This window comes from Tenrec ecaudatus, chromosome 7, assembly GCF_050624435.1.
Source record: "Tenrec ecaudatus isolate mTenEca1 chromosome 7, mTenEca1.hap1, whole genome shotgun sequence".
Classification (NCBI taxonomy): domain Eukaryota; kingdom Metazoa; phylum Chordata; class Mammalia; order Afrosoricida; family Tenrecidae; genus Tenrec; species Tenrec ecaudatus.
Window position 1 is genome coordinate 55318241 of NC_134536.1, and position 21725 is coordinate 55339965.

Genomic DNA, 21725 nt, shown 5'->3' on the forward strand with positions numbered 1-21725 from the left:
ATTGGGTGTGCCCCTTGAATTTCTGTGATATGTGTTTCTGTTTTTCAGTATATGAAACTCAGAATTGATGAACCTGTAGAGACAGCAAGTAGAATAAAGGTTTCTAAGGGGGTCAACTGGGGGCTGGTATAATGAATCTTATGTCACAGAGTTCAAGAAGGAAAAGGATGTTTTGAAACTTATCGTGGCAATGACTGGACAATCCTGCTTGATGTGATTGAACTATGGAAGTAAATGATATCTGTGTTAACTCCCATTACGATGGCTTTGGAAAACCACGCAAAAAAGAACCATTGTGAGACCAGCACAGGACCTGGTAGCTTTCTTTGCTGCACGAGGTTTGCTATGAGCTGGAACCAATGCATAGCATCTAACAACAACAAACAGGTTGAGATTTTTGTGGTGAATTTGTTCTTTTTACTTTCATTAATCATACGTATTATTTCCAAGATATATCAATTAAAGATTTAAATATTTAAGTGTCCTTTCATCCAGTGATGAAAACACAAAAACCATGATATGGAGAATTATTATAAAGATGCATTTATTCATATTTGAGTTATTTATTTATTCTACGATAACATTTACACAGTCAAAGAACTTTTTGATGCCAAATAAAGTTTAATATAAGAATAAGATAATACATAATATTTAACTCATTCTAAATTTAAATGTAGATGATTAAAGAAATTCCTAGTACAGAAATTTTTCTGAAAACATTTATAATTCATGCATCAAGCTTTCTAAATTTCTTATTACTATTACAATTCTACTTACTAAATCACTTTAATATATTGCAATTCACAGAGTTCATCAACTTACATTCATTATTTAAATGTACTTGTATTTTTCACTAATAGTGTCTATAAAGGACTGAGATTTTATCATTAACAATCACATGAAAGGTGTATATCAATAAGAATATGAAAGTATGCTTTATAATTACTAGCGTTTATAGGATTGTTTTGGAACTCTGATAAAAAATCTATTCCTCATTTACATCCCAGATGAACTTCAGAGGAATATCTTTCATCTTCCTTTGGAAGATCCTGTCAAACATCTCACTCTGCTCCACAGTCAGGTGACGTTTCCAGTCTCCAATTGTACCTGGTGAGGTAAGCACATGGACAGTCACTAGCGGAGAACATGACATGATGAAGGCCAAGGTCCTCTCCCCACTAACTCTCTTCTCCAAGTCAAGCTAATATTTCCAGTAGCTTTCCACAAGGCGTAACCCCTCAGCTCTCTGTATACATGAAATGCACCTAATCATGCTGCCAACATGGTGAATGTAGTCTATTTCTCTTTCTGTTAACCTTCCAACTGCTACCATTGAATCATAATAGTTCTTGAAAAGAAGAAACAAATCTTCAAATGTATTAAAGACTACATTTATTATATGGCAAGCAGTAAACTATCAGGCTGATATATAATAAAGTCTGACCAAAAAATGAATGATGAAGATATTTCTTCATCCTTACTATTGATGCTCAAATGTTGAAGTTCAAACTTTTCAAGTAATAAAGTCAAGGGCATAGAGCATACTCAAAAGTTGTCTGTGCTGAAGTTTTATAAAAATTTGAAGAACATTTTAAACCAATTTTAAGAAATGAAGATTTGTAACATAGCTCCTTCAGTGACCACATTTGACTTTGGGCATATTCTCATAGGCATTATAGTAAATAGAATTGTGGGTTTGGCATTATAGTAAATAGAATTGTGGGAACACAAATTATAACATATTGGATTTAGTTGACTGTTGAGGAATATACTGATAAACCCAAAGCATTTGCCGTAGCTGCTTTATGACTAGGAGCCAATTTCAGAGTCATTTTGACATCCACTCTAATCTTTCATCATTTCCGTTTTTCAAAATGATCTTTTGCATTTTTATTGGATCAAGTTCATATTGTCATTTCACAGCTCATCATGTCTTGTGTCATTAATTTTCAAGGCATCAAATTGTTCTTGAGATGGCGTCAAAATTCAGGTGGGATATACTCAGGGTTGCATTTTAGCTCTTCTGGACTTGTTTTAATTATTGTCAACTTGACTTAAACTTACATGTGGTAAACGGAGAACTTGGACGAGTGTATTTTATCTTTTTTATACTCTCATAACCATGAGCATAGAAAACTATCCCTATTTTGAGAAAAATCTTCATTGCTCTGATATAGAAATGTTTTAAAATATACATTTTCTATGCCAAAAATGTGCGCCCTGTAATAGCTCTCCATTAAGGGGTAGTGTAAGACGAGCTACCATAAATTATGAATCATATCTGTGTCTGGCTTTCATTATGCCTGAAGGTTTTCTGTAGATAAGAGCAATCAAGTTCTATAGCCCAGCCCATTTCAAACCCTCTTCTGATGCCTCCTGCTGATATGGATTCATAGACAGCTCCCCTGGGGAACGCTCTGGGGCATCCAAGGTCAACTGGCACTAGGTCAAGATGACTCACTTAATTTTCTGTTTATTTTGTGACCTGCTTATGGTATTACCCATTAACTATGTAATAGAATCGCTTTATGACATGTATGCGTATTGAAATATTTTAAGCCACATCATATACCTAACGGAAAATACATTCACTCTCTTGGTCGTGACATTGGAACATGGAGGCCTTGTGCCTTGCTGTCTGTCTGCCTGCATTATTTTGTCCAATCTTAAACTCCTTCCTGAGGACCTATTTGTTGGGGACTCATACCCCGACACTTACATAGAAGCAATTGATGGTGTGCTTCACTTGTGGCCCTTGGCCTCTTCGTGTTGTTGGGTGCCCTGGAGTTGGTTCTGACCCATAGAGAACCTACGTACACTAGAGTGAAACACTGCCCAGCCCCGAGTCATCCTCACACATGCTCCTATGCTTGTGCCAATTACACAGCCACTGTTTAAATTCATCTCTTGAGGGACCTCCTCTGTTCCACTGCCCCTCTACTTTACCAACCACGGTATCCTTTTCCCACGTCTGATCTCTCCTAACCAGCTGCTTATACTGAGCTCTCCATCATCCCTTAACAGATGTATTCAACTTGATTTCTGTGTATTGCATCTGGAGAAGTCCACAAGTATAGTCACATTTTGTATTGTTGAAAGAATGCTATTTGTGGAGAAGTTATTGGTCTTGAAAAATATGATCATTGTTAGCCTAATTCAAAGTGTCAACCTCTAGCCTAGAATCAGGGTTGGAAAACTGTGGCTCTCACTGGAGTCATATATGGCTTTCTCAATCTGTGCCTGTGATTCTGAAGAAAAGTTGAAAATAAAATTTTATAGTTCCTTGTCTGTTTGCATACTGTTGCTTTGTTTTCCTCTGTCTTGTTTTCGTGCATGTTAGTGTCTCCACAGGTCTGTCTGAATAGGACAGGCTGGATGAACTATCTGGAGGAAAAACAATAGGCAGACAGTTCCAGGGGGACAGACAGATCTGGGTGGGGGAGGGGGAGGAGGGTAAGGAAGTGGTGTTAATAAACACAGGGACAAGGGAACAACATGGGACCCAAAATGGTAGTGAGGGGGGAGTGACAGGCCTGATGGGGAACGATCAAGGGTAAGGTTGTGTAGAGAAGATGTATAGCTGTAGCCCAGGTGGGGACGGAGCATGGTGGTGGGGCAGGAGGAAAGTCAAGGGAGAGGGAGGAAGGAGCTGGGAGTCAAGGGGCATTTATGGAGGTCTAGACAAAGATATGTACATGCAAACATATATATGAGGATGGGGAAATAGATCTAATTGTCTACATTTATAGGTTTAATATTAAGGTGGCGGAAGGACCTTGGGCCTCTACTCAAGCTCTCCCTCAATGCATAAATACTTTCGTTTATTAAATTGGTACTCTATGATGCTCACTCTCCCGACACAGCTGCTGAAGCCAAAGTGGGTGAACAAGCAAATGTGGTGAAGAAAGCTGATGGTGCCCGGCTATCAAAAGAGATAGTGACTGGGGTCTTAAAGGCTTGAAGATAAACAAGCGGCCATCTAGCTCAGAAGCAACAAAGCCCACATGGAAGAACACACCAGCCTGAGTGAGCGAGTGATCCCAAAGGGATCAGTTATCAGGCATCAAAGAACAAAATCATCATATCATTGGCTGCACACCTCCATGATAGGATCGCTGAAGACAAATGGGTGGATAAGCAAATGTGGCGAAGAAAGCTGATGGTGCCCGGCTATCAAAAGAGATAGTGTCTGGGGTCTTAAAGGCTTGAAGATAAACAAGCGGCCATCTAGCTCAGAAACAAAAAAGCCCACATGGAAGAAGCACACCAGCCAGTGCGATCACGAGGTGCCAAAGGGACCAGGTATAAGGCATCATGCAAAAAAAAAAAAAAAGAATATGTGTGTATATATACCACATTGAATGAATGGGGAAGTGCAGAGTGGAGACCCAAACCCCAAGTGTCGGCCACTGGAGATCCCCTCATAGAGGTGTTTAGGAGAGGAGATGGGTCCGTCAGGGTGCAAGGTAGTACCGACGAAAAGCACAGCTTTCCTCCAGATCCTGGATGCTTCCTCCCCCCAACTACCATGATCTGAATTCTACCTTGCAGGGCTGGATAGGGCAGATGTTGTACACTGGTACATATGAGGGCTGGAGGCACAGGGAATCCAGGGTGGATGATACCTTCAGGACCAAGGGTGTGAAGGGCGATGCTGGGAGAGTGTAGGTTGAGTGGGTTGGAAAGGGGGAACTGATTACAGGGATCCACATGTGACTTCCTCCCTGAGAGAGGGACGGCAGAGAAGGAGGGGAAGGGAGACTCCGGATAGAGCAAGATTATGACAAAATAACGATGTATAAATTACAAAGGACACATGAGGGAGGGGGAAGCGGGGAGGGAGGGGAAAAAAAAAGAGGACCTGATGCAAAGGGCTTAAGTGGAGAGCAAATGCTTTGAGAATTATTTGGGCGGGGAATGTATGGATGTGCTTTATACAATTGATGTATGTTTATGTATGGATTGTGATAAGAGTTGTATGAGTCCCTAATAAAATGTTAAAAAAGAAAAGGGAAAAAAAAAGAAAGAAAGAAAAGAAAATGATTAGGGCAAAGAATGTACAGATGTGCTTTATACAATTGATGTATGTATATGTATGGATTGTGATAAGAGTTGTATGAGCCCCTAATAAAACGTTTAAAACAAACAAAAAATTTTTATAGTTCGATTCATACTACATTAAATTTTCCATATTCAGGAAAATGTATATGTGGCTCATGAATCATTTTTCAATTGTTGTGAGGAACAGGATTGGCTCTTCTTTTTCATAGGTTAAACAATCCCAAGTCTAGAAGGAAGGGAAGAAGTGTCATTAGATACACTGAAGAGTCAGGCTTTGCATAAAAACAATGTTATAGTTTCTTAAACACTCTTCAGTTATTCTTAGTTGTAAACTTAGATGGCTAAAGAAACCAGCATCACTTAGAGAGGCATATTGGAAATACCTCTTAAGTCCCTTTTGGAGCCAGAAGATAAGGGAACATTTTACATTTTGATACTTTAAGTCCTGAGTATTACCTTTGCGTAGGAAACAACCATCTTCTGTTCTCACCCCAACTTCTTCTCTTACAATTTTATCATAATTGGCTTGTGGATCAGATTTCATGTTTTGAAAAGTGGCTTTTCTCACAACATCATCCACAGCCTCGTCACTCAGTTCTTTCTCAATAAAACTGCAGATTTTAAGCACAGCACTTCGGAGATCCTAAAAGGAATAGTTGGTATGAAAAACTAATCAGTTTATGCTGAGTTAAGGATCTAATTTTTAAATAACATTACAAGATAACATTTTTTACAGTGTGGAGTTTGGTCTTGTAAGTCTAAATTTGACAAAAATACATTGCTCTATTACTCCTCTTTTGAAAATGAGTGCCTTGGTTTTCAGTTTTTTGAGTGCTTCATATTGCTTTAATATAGGACTGAATGCTCATTTTCACATGTTCTATAAGCCAACACTTTTGGAATTTGATGTATCAAAAAATGTAGAGATGTTTGAAAAGCTTAAAAGAACAAAAAGCACAAAGATTATTGGAGATGTTTATAAAGAACATAATCAAAATGCAAGAGTGAGCTTAATATAAAACAATGTGAAATGGTAATAAAGAAAGAGTGTAAAGTTCAGTACGGATTACAAGGTAATGCAAGGAAAAATCCTCACAATGGAACCAGTAGGTAATATCATGATGAATTGTGAAAAGATTGAAGTCATCAAGGATTTTTCACCTTACTTAGATCACAATCAATGCTCATGGAAGCAGCAGTCAAGAGATCAACTGAGCAGTGTGCCTTATCTGCTGCCTAGAGCGGCTAACACACTAAAAATGGGAGTCCACAGCCTGTGAGGCTTGGAAAGGAGAGGATTTTAGTTTTTGTAGCGGGAGTTGAGAGTTGAACATGAAACTGCTTTCTGTCTTCTGCAATCTCTCTGGTATTCTTTGTGAGTTAGACTTCAATGATAGATAACAAAGAGGAGAAAAACTAGACCTTAGAGGGGGACACTTGGCACTCCCTATCTGCTAGGAAGTTTAGAAGAACACTGGTGACAGGTATAATTCGTAATCTCCTGCTCCTGTTCTTAGATCAGAAGAGGTAAGGAGGCCAATATTGGGAGACTGGGTGCTAAAAATAGATTCAGTATACGGGTTTTTTGTAGACCTCCCACTTAGGTTTTGGCCAACAGAGAAGTTGTAGAAGTTGCCGAAATGCTCTCAATTTGCCAAGTCTGTCCTGGGGCTCGGCTAATCCCTCACTAGATCCAGTGGGACAGTGTCTGTCACCCCTTCCAGCACCAAAGATCCTAGAAATCCAATGATTTCTCCGGTTGCTGCCTAAAATTGTTCATACTTCAAGCTTATGGAGAATCTCTGAGAACTAGCCACAAAATCACATACCAGAATTCCCCTCATATATACCCACCTCACTCCTGCATTCTGGTTTGCATGTTCGCTCCCCAGCCAAGAAAGAGTGAGGTGCCCCTTTCCTCTTTACATTAGTCATCCCCTTTTCCCTACACCCCAATTCTGTGCCTGCAAGTGTGGATAACAATAGATAATTATTCACTATTTTTTATCAAATGAAGAGCCCCTTGGATATTAACCTGTGATAATGTTCAGGAGAGAGCTGGGAGTGATACAGGAGTGCAGCGAGTGGGAGTAGGGTGTGGGGGGAGGAGGGTTCAGACCCATTCGGCCCCAAACCCACTTAACTCATCTAGTCCCCCTTCTATGCCGAACAACGCAGCACAGCCCCAATCCAATGGCATCCCAAAAACTCATTATTAAAAGAAAAAATATATTATTTTTAAAACAGTTCCAGGCTGTGTTCTGTTGTGTACATATGAACATAAGCTGCCAGAAACCTGATCCTGGCCTAGGTAGATAGAATTCTAATCTCCAAAGCACAGCCTGTTATTTTGACATAATAAAACAGCAAAATCTAGGGGATGACACCACAGCCCAAGCCAAAAACTGGATCTACCAGTTTTAGGCTCCACAGAGTTTTTAAAAGACTGCAAATTGTGGCCAGGCAGTCCAGAGCAGGCCTGTGCCCACACTGCAGGCTCGCCCCAATCTGGCTCAGTAGCATACCTACATACAATGGCCTCAGTCTACCCTCTAAGGCCCCCATCTGCCTCTGGCCACTGAGTCAGAATAGCACCTCACCTACACAGCATTCCAACCTACCACCATGGTAGGCCACAGGTAGTCCCTGAAACCACTCTTAACAGTCACACAAAGAAAGAGTTCAGGGGCCTTCATCTCCCAAGGCCATGGCACCCAGTTCTTCCAAAATGACATGCAGCCCTAAACATACCTCAACACTCTCAATAAGAAAATAAGAATAAACAAAACACAACAGCAGAAGGCACCGTAAACCTCACAACAGGCATTGAAGAAACAGACATTGATCTTCAACAAAAGACATCTTCAGAATGCTGATTGGAGTAATACAGGGTATGAGGGAAGCAACACAGTACAAGGATGCCATGACCAAGGAGATGAAGACTTGGTAGAGGGGCTGAGGTCTACCAGACAAGGGGGCTGAGGTCTACCAGACAAGGAAGAAGTCAGTATGAGATTGTGTCTTATCTCTTGAAGTTGTTTATGATCAACCAATTTTTTGGGTACAATGCCTGTGAATTTCCACCTTTTATGGTATTTTTTGCTATTTCCGGTGTAGTTCAATTTTTTATCCATGCAATCCTTCAATGTTACTAATGCTGACCTGAATTTCTTCCCCAGTTCCTGTAGTTTGAGAAAAGTCCAGTGATCTCTTTACTCTTGGTTTCTAATGTGAGGTTCTTGTCCATTACATTACTATAGCTTACCTTGTCTCCCACAGCCACCTTGTGTTGTGTTCTCTTTTGCAATTTCACCTCATCATCTTTCCCCCAGCGACTCTACCATATTAAAATTCAAAGCAAGTTCCAGAGTCTTTATGATATTCATTTCACTGTTTTCTTCCTTTTACCCTCTTTTCTATCTGACTGTCTCCACGTACATTGTTCTTGATGTCATCCTACAACTCTTCTGGTATTTGGTCATGAGAGTTTAATTCACTTCGGATGCCACAAAGGTATAATACTTTGGTTCTCAGGGACTGTAGGGGAGGTCAGATGCTCACAGGCATATTCCCTGAAGGCAGTCTCTGCCAGACTGCTGTCTCCCCACACCACAGCTGTGGACCTGCTCCCCGCTGCTAGAGACAATGGATTAATGATCTCTAAAATTTGAACAGAAAAGGGGGGGAAGAGAGACTCTGGATAGGGCAAGCTATGACAAAATAGCAATGTATAAAATACCAAGGGCACATGAGGGAGGGGGGAGCGGGGAAGGAGGGAAAAAAAAAGAGGACCTGATGCAAAGGGCTTAAGTGGAGAGCAAATGCTTTGAGAATGATTGGGGCAGGGAATGTATGGATGTGCTTTATACAATTGATGTATGTATATGTATGGATTGTGATAAGAGTTGTATGAGCCCCTAATAAAATGTAAAAAAAGAAAAGAGGAAAAAAAAGAAAATGATTAGGGCAAAGAATGTACAGATGTGCTTTATACAATTGATGTATGTATATGTATGGATTGTGATAAGAGTTGTATGGGCCCCTAATAAAGTGTTTAAAAAACAAAAACTTGAGCCAGAAAATAGGCCAAGCTGCTCTGTGGCATCCAAGGTTAGGCTGCTATCCTGTATCTAGGATCTGCCCTTCTTGTCACATGTATACCCCCAATCCCTCCTCTTCCTGCTGTGTGTAATTCCCTAGACCACCCCCTATCATTACTGTATTACCTATAGCACAACCACTTTCTGTGATGTCTGTCCTCACCTGTATATAGGGGGCTTGCATGTCCCCAGGGAATATAAAAAGCCTGGACTAGCATTAAAATCTCTCTCTCCTTCCACGTGGACCACCAAGTGGGCTGAGGTGAGCAAGCTACCATGAATTGTGTCTGACTCCATTTCTTTCAATATTTCTCTTCTATCTCTCTTGCTTGTATAACTTAACTATGATCTTTACTTATTATCGCTGTATAATTGCACCTACAGGGCCCGTAATGATGTGTTAGGGACTGGTTTCCCCTGAGAAGGGACAATTTCTAACTGTTTCAACCCTCTTCATACCACCAAGATGGTCCCCTCCAGGCTTGGCCACCAGCCTTGTTCCAGTTGATGACACAGTTGAGCTCCATAGTTCCTCTCCAGAGATGGAGGCAGTGATATCACAGTGACTCTACCTTAATCCAAGGCACCATTATTTTGATGGAATTCATCCACAGGTTTCTAACAGGTCTGTTTTTCTTCATAGTTATCACCTTGAACCCATCATGAGAGTGCTCTTCTAAAAATATACATTTTATCACATTTCTATCCTTGTTATAGCTCTTTAAGGGCTCCTTATTGTTTTAGAATGAAAATAAAATCAATAGAAATTCACTAACATTATCTGTAAGCCTTATATCATCAGGTTGCTATACACCTGTGTATTTTCATGTTTCATTTTCTTCATTTGGACCACTTCTCCCCACTTCTCCCCTAGTTTTACTTGTGGTCTCAAAGTCACTTTCCGCCAGAAACATCCTGAACATCTTGGCTATGTAATATCTCCTTGATAACAGCTTATCTGCACTTGTACTTTATAACACCATGTTTTTACATTATCTATACTCTTGTAATGAACACAAACCTTACATGTTAATTATAAACTCTGTAAATAATGGACTCTAAAATGAACCTTCTGTTTAGTTACATGCTTGTCCTATTGTAGGTATACAATATTATAAAATAAACTCATGAATACAATTTGTTTTAAAACAGTAATCAGATCACAATTTAGAGAACTTCAAATGTGTTTTGTCTTGTTTACATGATTCTTGAAAGCTCTTTGAGTTGTTAAATTTTTAAACCAATTTCCCATAAAATCTACATTTGAAATTTCTGTATACAACAGGAAGGGTATACATCATAGGACACAGATTCACGTGTGGCAATAATGTGTCGTTCCTTCAGAATGGCTTCTCATCCCAGGGATCCACATGCTCCCCTCCCTCTTCGTTTATGTCCAGCTGTCTGGAAATTTGGTTGTGCCTTGATTGCTACATGCAGCTGCATGAGACGATAAAAGGCTGAGAGCATTGAGAAGAGGCCTCTCAGCCAGCGCTAAGAGATTCTAATTAAAAGATGAGCAGAAATTGTTTTGTAGGTAAATCCAGGGAATTATGTCCAACTCATAGCGACCCTATGTGTAGCAGAGCAGAACACCTCGAGTCCCGGACCATTCTCAGAGTTGTCCCTGTGCCAGTATAGCTTGGCAAGAGCCTTCCTGTGTTTCACTGCCCCTCTACTCTACCATGCATGACATCTTTCTCCAGGAACTAGTTTCTCCTGATGACATGCCCAAAGTGTGTGAGACAATGTTTTCCTCTAAAGATCACCTTAACTGTACTTCTTCCAAGACATATTTATTTGTTCTATTGGAAGTTCATGGTACTTTCGACATTCTTCACTAGTACCATAAGTCAAACACATTGATACTTCTTTGGTCTTTCTTATTCAATGTCCAACTTTCATATGCACATGAGGCAACTGAAACACCAGGACTTGGGTCAGGCACCAAATTAGAAGTCCCAAAATAAGTCTGAGCTGGAGTATGTAGTAAGATTCACTGAGAAGTAAAAGAACGTAGTTCACTGACACCAAAAGAAGAAAGAACTGTGGGGAAGCACAGTAACAATAATATAACCTTCTGATCTTACCTTCTTCATGTCTTCATACCTCATAAACAGAACATTGAAACTATGTCTGTGCTCATACCAGCCTCTGATGTGATCAAACCAAAGGCTTCCTACCACTGTGGGGAAAATTAAGGAGAAAATAAAGAATTACTTAAGTTAATAATTAAAATTTATAACAGTAAAAGTTGTTACATTTTAAAAATAATAAACTATATTATCTTTTCTGTCTTTCTATTCTCAGAGAACATATATTTCCTGATACTGAACATCTGCATTATCTTCTTGGAAAATGGGTAGTTCCATACAGAACAACCACATAATTTTATTGGGAATTTTCTTTATAGAAAGATACTTTATGTACATCAGAAAGCAGCAATGCAGTAATAAGAACGTCACAGTTTTAACATTTTTCCTAGTTCCTGTATCTTAAAATATGTTTTTATTTGTCCCAATGTTCTCTAGTCTAAGATTTCTGAACAGCAACTTTAGTTATCAACACTAATAGAACACATCATATTCTAAACAAGTGAGATCTTGTTTTGTGTTCTAGGAGCTTTTTGCCCCAGTCTGTATTCCTCATTGGATTACAAACTGTTCCCGTTAAATTAATTCTGACTCCTACAAATTCAATAATGTCAGTGGAATAGAATTATGCTCCAGAGGGTCTGTGGTGGCTAATATTGGGGAAGCAGACTGCAGGGGCTTCTACAGAAGTGCCTCTGGGAGGACTTGGACATCTAACTTTGGGGTTAGCAGCTGAGTGTGTTAACATTTATATCATCCAGGGCATCCACTCCAGACCTAGTTAATATCAATTGCTAGATGTTTGTGATTATTTTATGATCAGACGAAAAGATTTCCTAAAATATGTGCCTCTGTGACCTTTACATTCCTCAAAGTGGTTCTTTCATAAATTGATAATAATAGGTCAGTGTCATAAAATCATGTACAATAGTAATTACTCATATATAGTCTACTTTGAAATATCTTCCTTCTCTAACTGCAATTCTGTTCCTTAAACTGGAGAACTTACCCAGAAGTCATCAGAACATCATAAACAAGTTGTTTGATTCATAAATAGTTACCTTTTCCATCAAGAAATCTTTTCATGAACTGCTCTATATTGTCTACATCTTCTAATGTAACCAAAAGTTTTGAATAGTGAAAATATGAGATCATTACATCCTTAGGGTTTCTGTAGACGTAAATAATCTGCCGGGGTGGGTGAGGGGGCAGAGAAATGCTTTAATGATTTTTATTTATTCATCCTAGTTTCTTTACACATGCATAATTTATAATTACACTAATTCAAAATAAATTGTTCACTTAGTCTACTATTTATGAAAATTGTTCAGATAGCTTTATTATTAGAGTGTTCCAATAAATGACGCTATTCACAGGACATTGCGTGCATGTGCAAGTAGGAATGACGCGTTCTAAGAGTGGAGCTGTTCACTTCTGAGACCTGCATGTATTGCACATTGGTTTCCACAGCGACTGTCCCAACTCACCTTCCCCAGCAATATGTGACCTTTGACGTCTAAACACAGTAAGAGTGGGGATGACGAGGAGAGAGAAAACTATTTAGTAGATGGTTTTAGAGCAAATGATTATACATCTGGGTGTAAAAACTGGTAGTAACTCTTTAATAACATACTAAAATGAATTAAAATGTCAAAGTTTTACATGTGAAAACAAAGTTTGTCATGGAAATTATTTGTTGAAGAGATATTTCTAGTTTCAGGAAACTTTTTAAAACAAGAAAACTCTGTTAAAAATAAAACTTGATTTACCTACAATAACATTTAAAATTATGTTTATTAAAATATACCTTAAAACTTATAAAAGCGAAATAAAATAGCAGGGAAGCAATATATATTTGAGCAATGCACACTACTCAGAAGACATAATTAGGCAAATAAAGACATGAAACATAGATACTCTTATTATTGAGTAGGGAAATGAAAATTAAGTTCCATTTGAGATCTCACAGAATCAAATGGACCTAAACTTAAAAGTGCGCTAAGATTAAGTACAAGAGTCTATGAATCAATGTAAATTAATAGGGCTATCTTCTTTAAAAAAAAGCATCATCTTAATAAGTTGATTATTCCTATATTTATTGCTTTGCAATTTTATTGAGGGTGGATAATCTAAGGAAACTCATGCAGATATGCACCATGGGTGAGTTCATGAATATTAACAACAGAGTGTGTCAAAATAAAAACACTAGAATATCCCAATCATGTAGTGCAGGGCATGAATCACTCACTCACTGGCTGCCATCACGTCAGTTCAGATTTTTGGGTTCCTGTGGATGGGGTAGAACTGCCCTTGTGGGTTTCTGAGACAGAAATTTATGGAGATGTGGCTTGTGGTTTTGACCTGTTGACTATTAGGATAGCAGCCCCACACGTAACCACTATGCCAACAGGACACCTAAGGATGAGCTCAGATAGAGGTATACTCATACAGTTAAAAATAAATTTAGAGCAACGAAAATCACATTTAAATTTAAGAATGAAAAAAACAATGCAACAAAAATTTAGGCAAAATGAAGACAACTGTTAAGTAAAATTTTTTCTCTTTAATTATTAAGATGTTTAAAATAAATCATTTTATTGGGGCTCTTACATCTCTTATAACAATCCATACATCAATTGTACCAAGCACATTTGTACATATGTTGCCATCATCACTTCTAAAACATTTTCCTTCTACATGAGCCCTTGGTCTCGGATCCTCTTTTCACCCCTAGCCTCCCAAGAAACTTCAAATTTCTTTCCTGACTCGCTGAAGACAAAATGGGTGCATACGCAAACATGATGAAGAAAGCTGACAGTGCTCATATATTAAATATTACAGCGTCTGGGGACTTAGAGGCTGTAGGATTAACAAGCGGCCATCTAGCTCAGAAGCAACAAAGCCCTCATGGAAGAAGCACACCAGCCTGTGTGATCACGAGGTGCAGAATGGATCAGGTATCGGGCATAAAAGACCAAGAACAAAAAATCATATCAAGGTGAATCAGAAGGGCAGAGTAGAGACCTAAATCCCATCTGTAGAAAATTGGGCATCTCTTTACATAAGGGTCACAAGAAAGAGACTAGCTAGTCAGGGTGAAGGATAGCACGGATGAAACATAAAAGTTTCCTCTAGTCCTTTAATGCTTTCTCCTCACCTCCCCCCACCCCTCATAGCATGAACTCAATTCTACCTTACAAATCTAGCTAGACCAGAGCATGTACACGGATACAGATAAGAACTCACAACACGGGGAATCCAGGACAGATGAACTCATCAGGACGAATAATGAGAATGGAGATACCAGGAGGGTAAGGGGAAGTTCAGGAGAGAAAGGGGGAACCGATCACAATGATCTACATATAACCCCTTCCTAGGGGAATGGACAACAGAAGTGTAGGTGAAGGAAGACAGCGGTTGGTGTAAGACATGGGAATTAAAAAAAATGATCAAGAGTTTATGAGTGAGGGAGGGTGGGAGAGGGGGGAAATGAGCGGATATCAAGGGCTCAAGTAGAAAGAAAATGTTTTGAAAATGATGATGGCATCATATGTAGCAATGTGCTTGACACAATAGATATGTGTATATTGTGATAAGAGTTGTAAGAGCCCCCAATAAAATGATTTTTCAAAAAAGAGGAAAGAATTAAAATATTTTCAGCATTAGAAATGAAAGAAAATGATCAAATCAAGAATTGAAAAAATTCATCCTACAATAACAGAATATATTTTCATTTGTTTCAAAAATTTTTGAAATTTAGATGAAGTGTTATAACTTATTTTGAAAATATTAATGATGCTGATTTAGGAAAAGGAAGCTAACTCTCATATTGAAGCCAAAGATAGAATAATCATAGAAAATCATAAATCGCTTTTTAAAAGTAATTGATGATAAAAAACTGAGTGGAAAATTTTTAAAAAGTGTCCTCCATCAGTATATTAAAGAAAAAATACTATACTACGAACAAGCATCGAAGGAAGATGAGGTCATCGACTCTCATAAATATTACAGCCTCAGAGCCCGGTCCAAGTCACTGTGACTCAGAATCAATCTTTGACTGTGCGTTTACTTCTCTGTTTCTGTCAGCAAGTAGGATTTAATCGAGGAATGAGGTATTCCTAGGTTAATTAATTACTTATATTGTACTATATGAGGAAAAGGGGGAAAAGAGAACTCTTCAGAGTGATCTCACCAAATACATGTGATATAATTTTTCTTCTGTGAATAAACAAATGTAAAGTTAAAGCTTCAAGTAATTTAAGAAAAAATACATTTAACTAATATGTTCCTGAGAATCCCTAGCAGACCGAAAACAAAAGACCTAATTTACAGAAAATGCTGGAGAACCCATAAAAGAGCAGGATATCTGTCATAATATTTTTCCCCTACACATTTTACCTAGTAACATAGTAAAGAAAGAAAATCTTGGAAACAATTAAAAATTAGACATATTACCAGTTAAGGTGATAAACTAAGTATGAGAAACATAAAAAGAAAAGAACAATAGAGCCAAGAAAATATATTAAAGAGTACAGAAATAGTAAACCAATGTGTTTTTTATAAAAATATATATTTAAATAGAAAATTCATAGTGTAAAAAATTTACACTCATAAAGCAATAAAATTAAGCAAATATACTGTGAATTGGTTCAATCAAAAAATGAATGTTTTAAGTGATTATGAAGATCAATATTAAACATATTTAGAAGCTATAAAAGTAGACCTAATAAATAAAGAACCTTAGAATGGTACTGGATAGAATGTTGGAATATTGCACTGTCAACCATTACCCCATGGTTAGTCTACATGTGTAATAGCTTCCAATTGGCATCTAAAATCATTAAGGGATCAAATTATTTAAAAAATTGTTATAAGATTTATTTTATCTGAGTAAAAGTTTTCATGTTTGTAATATTTAAAGCAGTAAAAACTGACTTAGATGAATGATCTATCAATATTTGGAATAAAGAATGCAGACTCAGAAAAGATTATTTAGCATATCAAAATATAGGTTCCAAATATTGGGGAAAGGAGATTCTTTATTAAATAATGCTGAATCAATGAACTGACTTGTTGGACAAATATAACACAATATTCACACCTCATGGGACATGTGATTTTAGGTATTATCTATAACCAAATATTAATCTATTGCCAAAAATAAAGGTGGACACTATTTAGATAAAGCCTATTCTTGTGGTGGAAGAATATCTTAACAAGACACTAAAATATCTTAACAAGACACTAAAAATAGAAGTTATGGAGGAAAGACTAACGAACTGGTTATTTCAAATCAAAGGTTTTCAACAACTTTTAAAGATAAGCTATTTCTTGGGAATATATTTATTCTATACAAATGCATTCACTCCCTTGCCACAATGTCAGATCTGTTGGTGCCCGTGAGTTCTCTCTCTACAGAGTAAAACTGCTCTAGAGAGATTTCTTGGCTGTAAGCTTTATGGAAGCAGATCACTAGGAGTTATACCTTTGCTGCTAATGGGTAGGTCTGAGCCACCAAAGTGAAGAGAGCAGCCAACCTACACTTTATAGATCAAGTGTCAACCATTTACACCTCTCAGGGATTGTAAGTACTCCAGACAACAGCTAAACAAACAGAAGGAAAACAAACTAAAGAAAAATGCACAAAACTATTAAAAGACATTTAAAAGCCTAAGAGTATTCTAAAAGGATGTTCAATTGTTAGAAATTATATGTAATTCAGGTCACGAGAATTGCTTCGTTTTTTCTCTTTGTTTTGGGTTTTATGTACAGCATTAGCCAAATCCATCATTTCAATGGTCAGAAAGAAGCACTCCGATGTGGAAAGCAACATTCTTGAATGCTGTGTGAAGAAGTAGAGGTCGATGGTTCATAAAAAGCAAGTTGACAATATACTAACATGCAAAGTTCTTATATTTCACTTTTAGGAACATATTTTACTAGACTAGAGTAGTACAAAAATCTATAGGAATATTTATTACAATATAGCATATGAAATGTACATGCTGTAACCTAGCAGTCATGAATGATTTAATAGTAGCTTACAATGAAATTTTATCAAGCCATGAAAATAAAAGGAGTATTAAAAGCTGACATGAAAGGTATTCATCTACATAATCTCATGGACACATGCATAGTGATCCAAGGTATGTTTATATGTGTGATACTCTATTTGGTAGTTATACAATCGTTTGGCAATTTGAGAGGATTAAGAGCGAATGGGTGAAGTTTAGCCTGTCAATCAGGTCATAGCCAATGAGGCCTCTGTGTGGGCATGGCCTGCTCCTAAGGATTCTGGGAACTCTGGTATTCCTCCTTGGAGGTGGAATATACTCTCTTGCTGGCTCACTGCCTGGGAGACATTGTAGCTGACAAGGCACATGGAATGACACTAGTGCCCTGAACTGGAGAACCCACATGGAGACCCAGCCAGTGCTGACATGCTTACAATGCCACTGGATCCACAAGACTTCCCACTCACTGGCGTGTGATCATCCTCCATTTGGCATCATTACATGTGTTTCCTGAGTCTGAAGAGGAATCCATATATTGTTATCAGACATATGGGCTAATATCAGACTTGTGGACTTGATCTGGACTGGAATGGGATGTTTTCTCAATATTCAAGTGCTCTTGTATATAAATCTCTAATACAAATATGACTCTCCCAAGATTTATTTCTCTAATATCCCCAGACTAACATACCCTATACATTTGCTAAACATATAAGATAAAATATTTGCAATAAAATAACTAAAGCATTTGAAAGAAAGTGGATGAACAAGGCCTGTGAACAAGACATGTCCGGATTAAAAGTCTATAGGAAATTTCTACAACGTACTTTACTTTTGTTGTTCTTGAGGGCATTTGGAGCTAAATAATATGGCAGGTGGGAAGAGAATAGGCGAGGAGACGGGCAGTTGGAAAAGTCAACTTTCCTAATATTATACTCCAGAAATGGGGCTCTATCCAATGAATCCATGTGTGAGGTCCTGTTACGGTGATCTTCATAATAAATCAAGCTCAATATCTGTTGAGTCCAGATCGTACCTGTAAAAATACATAATCTTGTTTCAAATACAAATTGATTCATAACAGTAGATGTAGTCATCATGCTCTGCATGTTCCCTCTGCCCCTTTGGATTTGATATTGGTGCTCTAGGCATAACGCCATGAAAAAATGTACAATTATTCCTGGAAGGTTAATTATTTCTGCTTTATTTCATCATCCACTTCCACCACTTTAAAATTTTAAGACAAGCCTTGCAGTTTTTTTCCCTGTAAATAAAAATAAATGTACACATGAAAGAAAGGTGGTTTTAGCACCTTCTGTGATCCACCAGGACCATCCTCAACCACATGCTAAATTGACAGTCCTGGAAAGATTAAATAAAAAAAAAACAGAAGGGGGGACAGGTCATCATTGTCAAAGGCTTTTTTTTTTTTTGGAGACATCTGTAGTGGATTCTATGCATCATGGAATATGGAATGACATCTGTTGGAAAATTCCATCCTGTGGGAGATAATGTTAATACATGGAGTCTTCACAGTCTGGAAAGAAAAAGATTTTGGAATGAGATCCAGGTCTGCATTGCTTATCAACCATTTAAATAATTTCCAAATACATATAAATGTCTATGGTCTTACCTGGGATTTGTTGTTATTGTTATTTTTTCAGGGTAATCAGTCTCCTCTTGTTTATTATTCCCATCTATTGGTTTTAAAAACCCAAACCTGGAGCCTTGCAGCACTGCATCTTAGATGGGATACGGGTTGTGGAACAGAGAACATGGCTTTGTCCCTTGTTTCTGGATTTCTGAAGTGCACACGAAGTGTGGCTGTGGGTGCATGGCTGCACTTGACCCTCAGGTGGGACGTGCTGTTCTCCGCTCCCTCCACACTGGCTTCCTCTTCCTCTGCTCCAGGAAGAACCTCTCAATCGCCAGTGCTGCCCTTGCCCAGGCGAAGGCTTTCCCAGCAGCTCCAGCAGCACCAGCACTTTCCGGAGTGGCAACAAGGAGATCCAGAAGCAGGATCCCATGGAACTGTAATAGAGTGTGCGTGCAGTCTCCAACTCACATGCTGTCCTCTTTCATAGAATGTATTGTCGACATTAAGTGACACATGCTGGCACTTCCAAGAAAAAGGTATACTTTAAAATGAACTGATCATTCTCGGTCTACGAAAGAACCCTTCATCTGAAATCCCTATCCAACATCAATACTTAATGCCAAGTCTTGCGTGGTCCACATACAGAGTTTGTATTGCATACTAAGGAATCATCCTTTGCCCTTCTACATTGTCGGACGCACTGAAGGAAGACCTTGAGGCCAATCATGAGGCCCTCAACTTGGACAGTGTCCCATTCCTCTCCACACAAACCCTGGAGTCTGCCCTCAAACAGAGTGGCAGAACGAGTACATGCCCTTTCATCTATGTCCTAGGGAAAGAGGGACAGCCGAAAGGCTGCATGGATAGACTCGATGAAACACCAACAATATGTGCTTCAAAGCTCCCTTTACTCCCCTGTTAAGAGCTCTCTCACTTTCCTCAAAGTGAAATGTCCTTTTGTAAGGACACAATAACACCCAGAATCACTTTAGAGGAAGGACAGAGAAACTTCATCTCATAAACTTCTCCCATGTGGTCAGGAGACCCATGTGCTTGGGAAGGGCCTCATGCTTGATAAAGTAGAGGGGCAGCAAAGACATGGAAGGCCCTTGAACTGCCATAGTGCCTGCAACAGTAGGCCCAAGGGAAGAACTACTGTGAGGACGGCCCAGGACCTCGGTTTTGTTTTGCAAACTTAGGGTTGCTCTGAGTCAGAAAGGACTTGGCAGCACCTTGCAGCCACAATCACAATAATGCCATTTACTCCCCACCCCCACTTTTGTCTAGGGTCTGATTTTAAACATAATATTTCACTTTGTTCTGTCTTTAATATGACATTTGCTATGGTCTTTTGGTAGATTCCCTTATCAGATTAATGAGAACTTAACTTTTTCCTTGTTGTGCTAATAGTGTTCATTCTGAATAAATGCTGGATACTATTGAATGGATTTCTGCATCTCCTGAAATGATCAGGAAGGATTTTCTGTTGTCTAGGAATGCAGGTCAACTATAATAAGAGATTCAAAGTTTTTCAAGCAATCTTGACCCCTGAAATAAATGTACCCTCTTTACAGACTATTTTTCATGATTTGGTTTGTATTAGAGGTTAGAAATTTTGCTCTTATATTCATAGATATACCACCAATGATCTGGGAGGCAAAGTGCCATAAATATTACAAATATTACTGCTTAATTGACTTATCGACATTGTAGAGTTGATGTAATTTATGGAGGATCTTGAGATACTGAATATTCTTCCCTTCAAAGTGAACAAGAACCCTTCAGGGTGGAAAAAGCATTGGGTGTGATGCCCAGAGACTTGAACCTGATTTAGGTGCCCTATTCTTCCATGGACTATCGTGCTTTACCTAACATTAAGCAAAATCGGTTGCCAAAGATAATAAATCGTGGAAATAAAATAAAAGTTTCAGTTTTGTTAAATGGAATCATCTACCCCAAGGATTTTACATATAATTCAAGGACAATTTAATTTACTTCAAAATGATGTCCTTACTATTCATATACAAGTAAAAATGCATTAGGAATTTTTGTTACCATCAAATGTAAACAACAAGAATATTTCAATACACTGTCACCAAGTCAATTCCAAGTCATAGTGATCCTCTAGGATGCCATAGATTCGAAATGCTCCTCAGACATCCTAAGGCTAAATCTTTATGGAAGCAAATGGTCCCATTGCTCTCTGTGAAGTAGCAGGTAGGGTTAATGTTCTGTTAATGAAAACATTCTCATGTCTGAAATATATTTTCTCCCATGTCAACAAGTCATCACCTAGCAAGTAATTGTTCTTAACTCCATATTTGATTTCTTTATATTTTTCATCAGAGTTGACATCATATCCATTGTAAATGTCCTCACGGCATACATATTTATGCTTTATATAAATTTTTTCTGTACCTCTGTGATGTCGAATATGTGCATTCACATGTGAAGAAACCAAAGTAATGACAGGTAACAGAGGATCCAGTCCTGAACTCACCAGATTTGGGATATGTGACAATGAAGACATCTTCATCTCTAATTTCAAAATCTTCTAGACTTTCTATTTGGTCCATATTAGTCATACGACGCAGAAAATTATAGCCTTTAAAATTGAGTAAATATGTGTTGTCATCCATTATTAATCACCTACAAATAAAAACATGATATTATTTTCAAGTGTACAGTATTTCATAAAAAATAACTTAAAGCTATGGAATACTTAATATAATATGGGTAACATTTAAGTGTCATATATCTTTTAAACTCATTTATCATTTTAAACATTTCACAAATATCAAATCACTTATGTTTATAATAACCCAATAAAGTAGGCATTGCTATTAGTATTATTATTTTT

General features: G+C 38.0%; 1 protein-coding gene across 1 annotated transcript; it reads right to left on the reverse strand.

The window, feature by feature from the left end:
• Positions 1–985: 985 nt before the first annotated feature.
• LOC142452752 (amine sulfotransferase-like) lies at positions 986–21504 on the reverse strand. The gene is made up of 6 exons (XM_075553976.1): positions 21366–21504; positions 18096–18304; positions 12316–12442; positions 11252–11346; positions 5518–5704; positions 986–1107 (listed from the first exon to the last, which is right to left on the reverse strand). The coding sequence occupies exons 1-6, from the start codon at positions 21502–21504 to the stop codon at positions 986–988; spliced, it is 879 nt and encodes a 292-aa protein (XP_075410091.1).
• Positions 21505–21725: the final 221 nt, after the last annotated feature.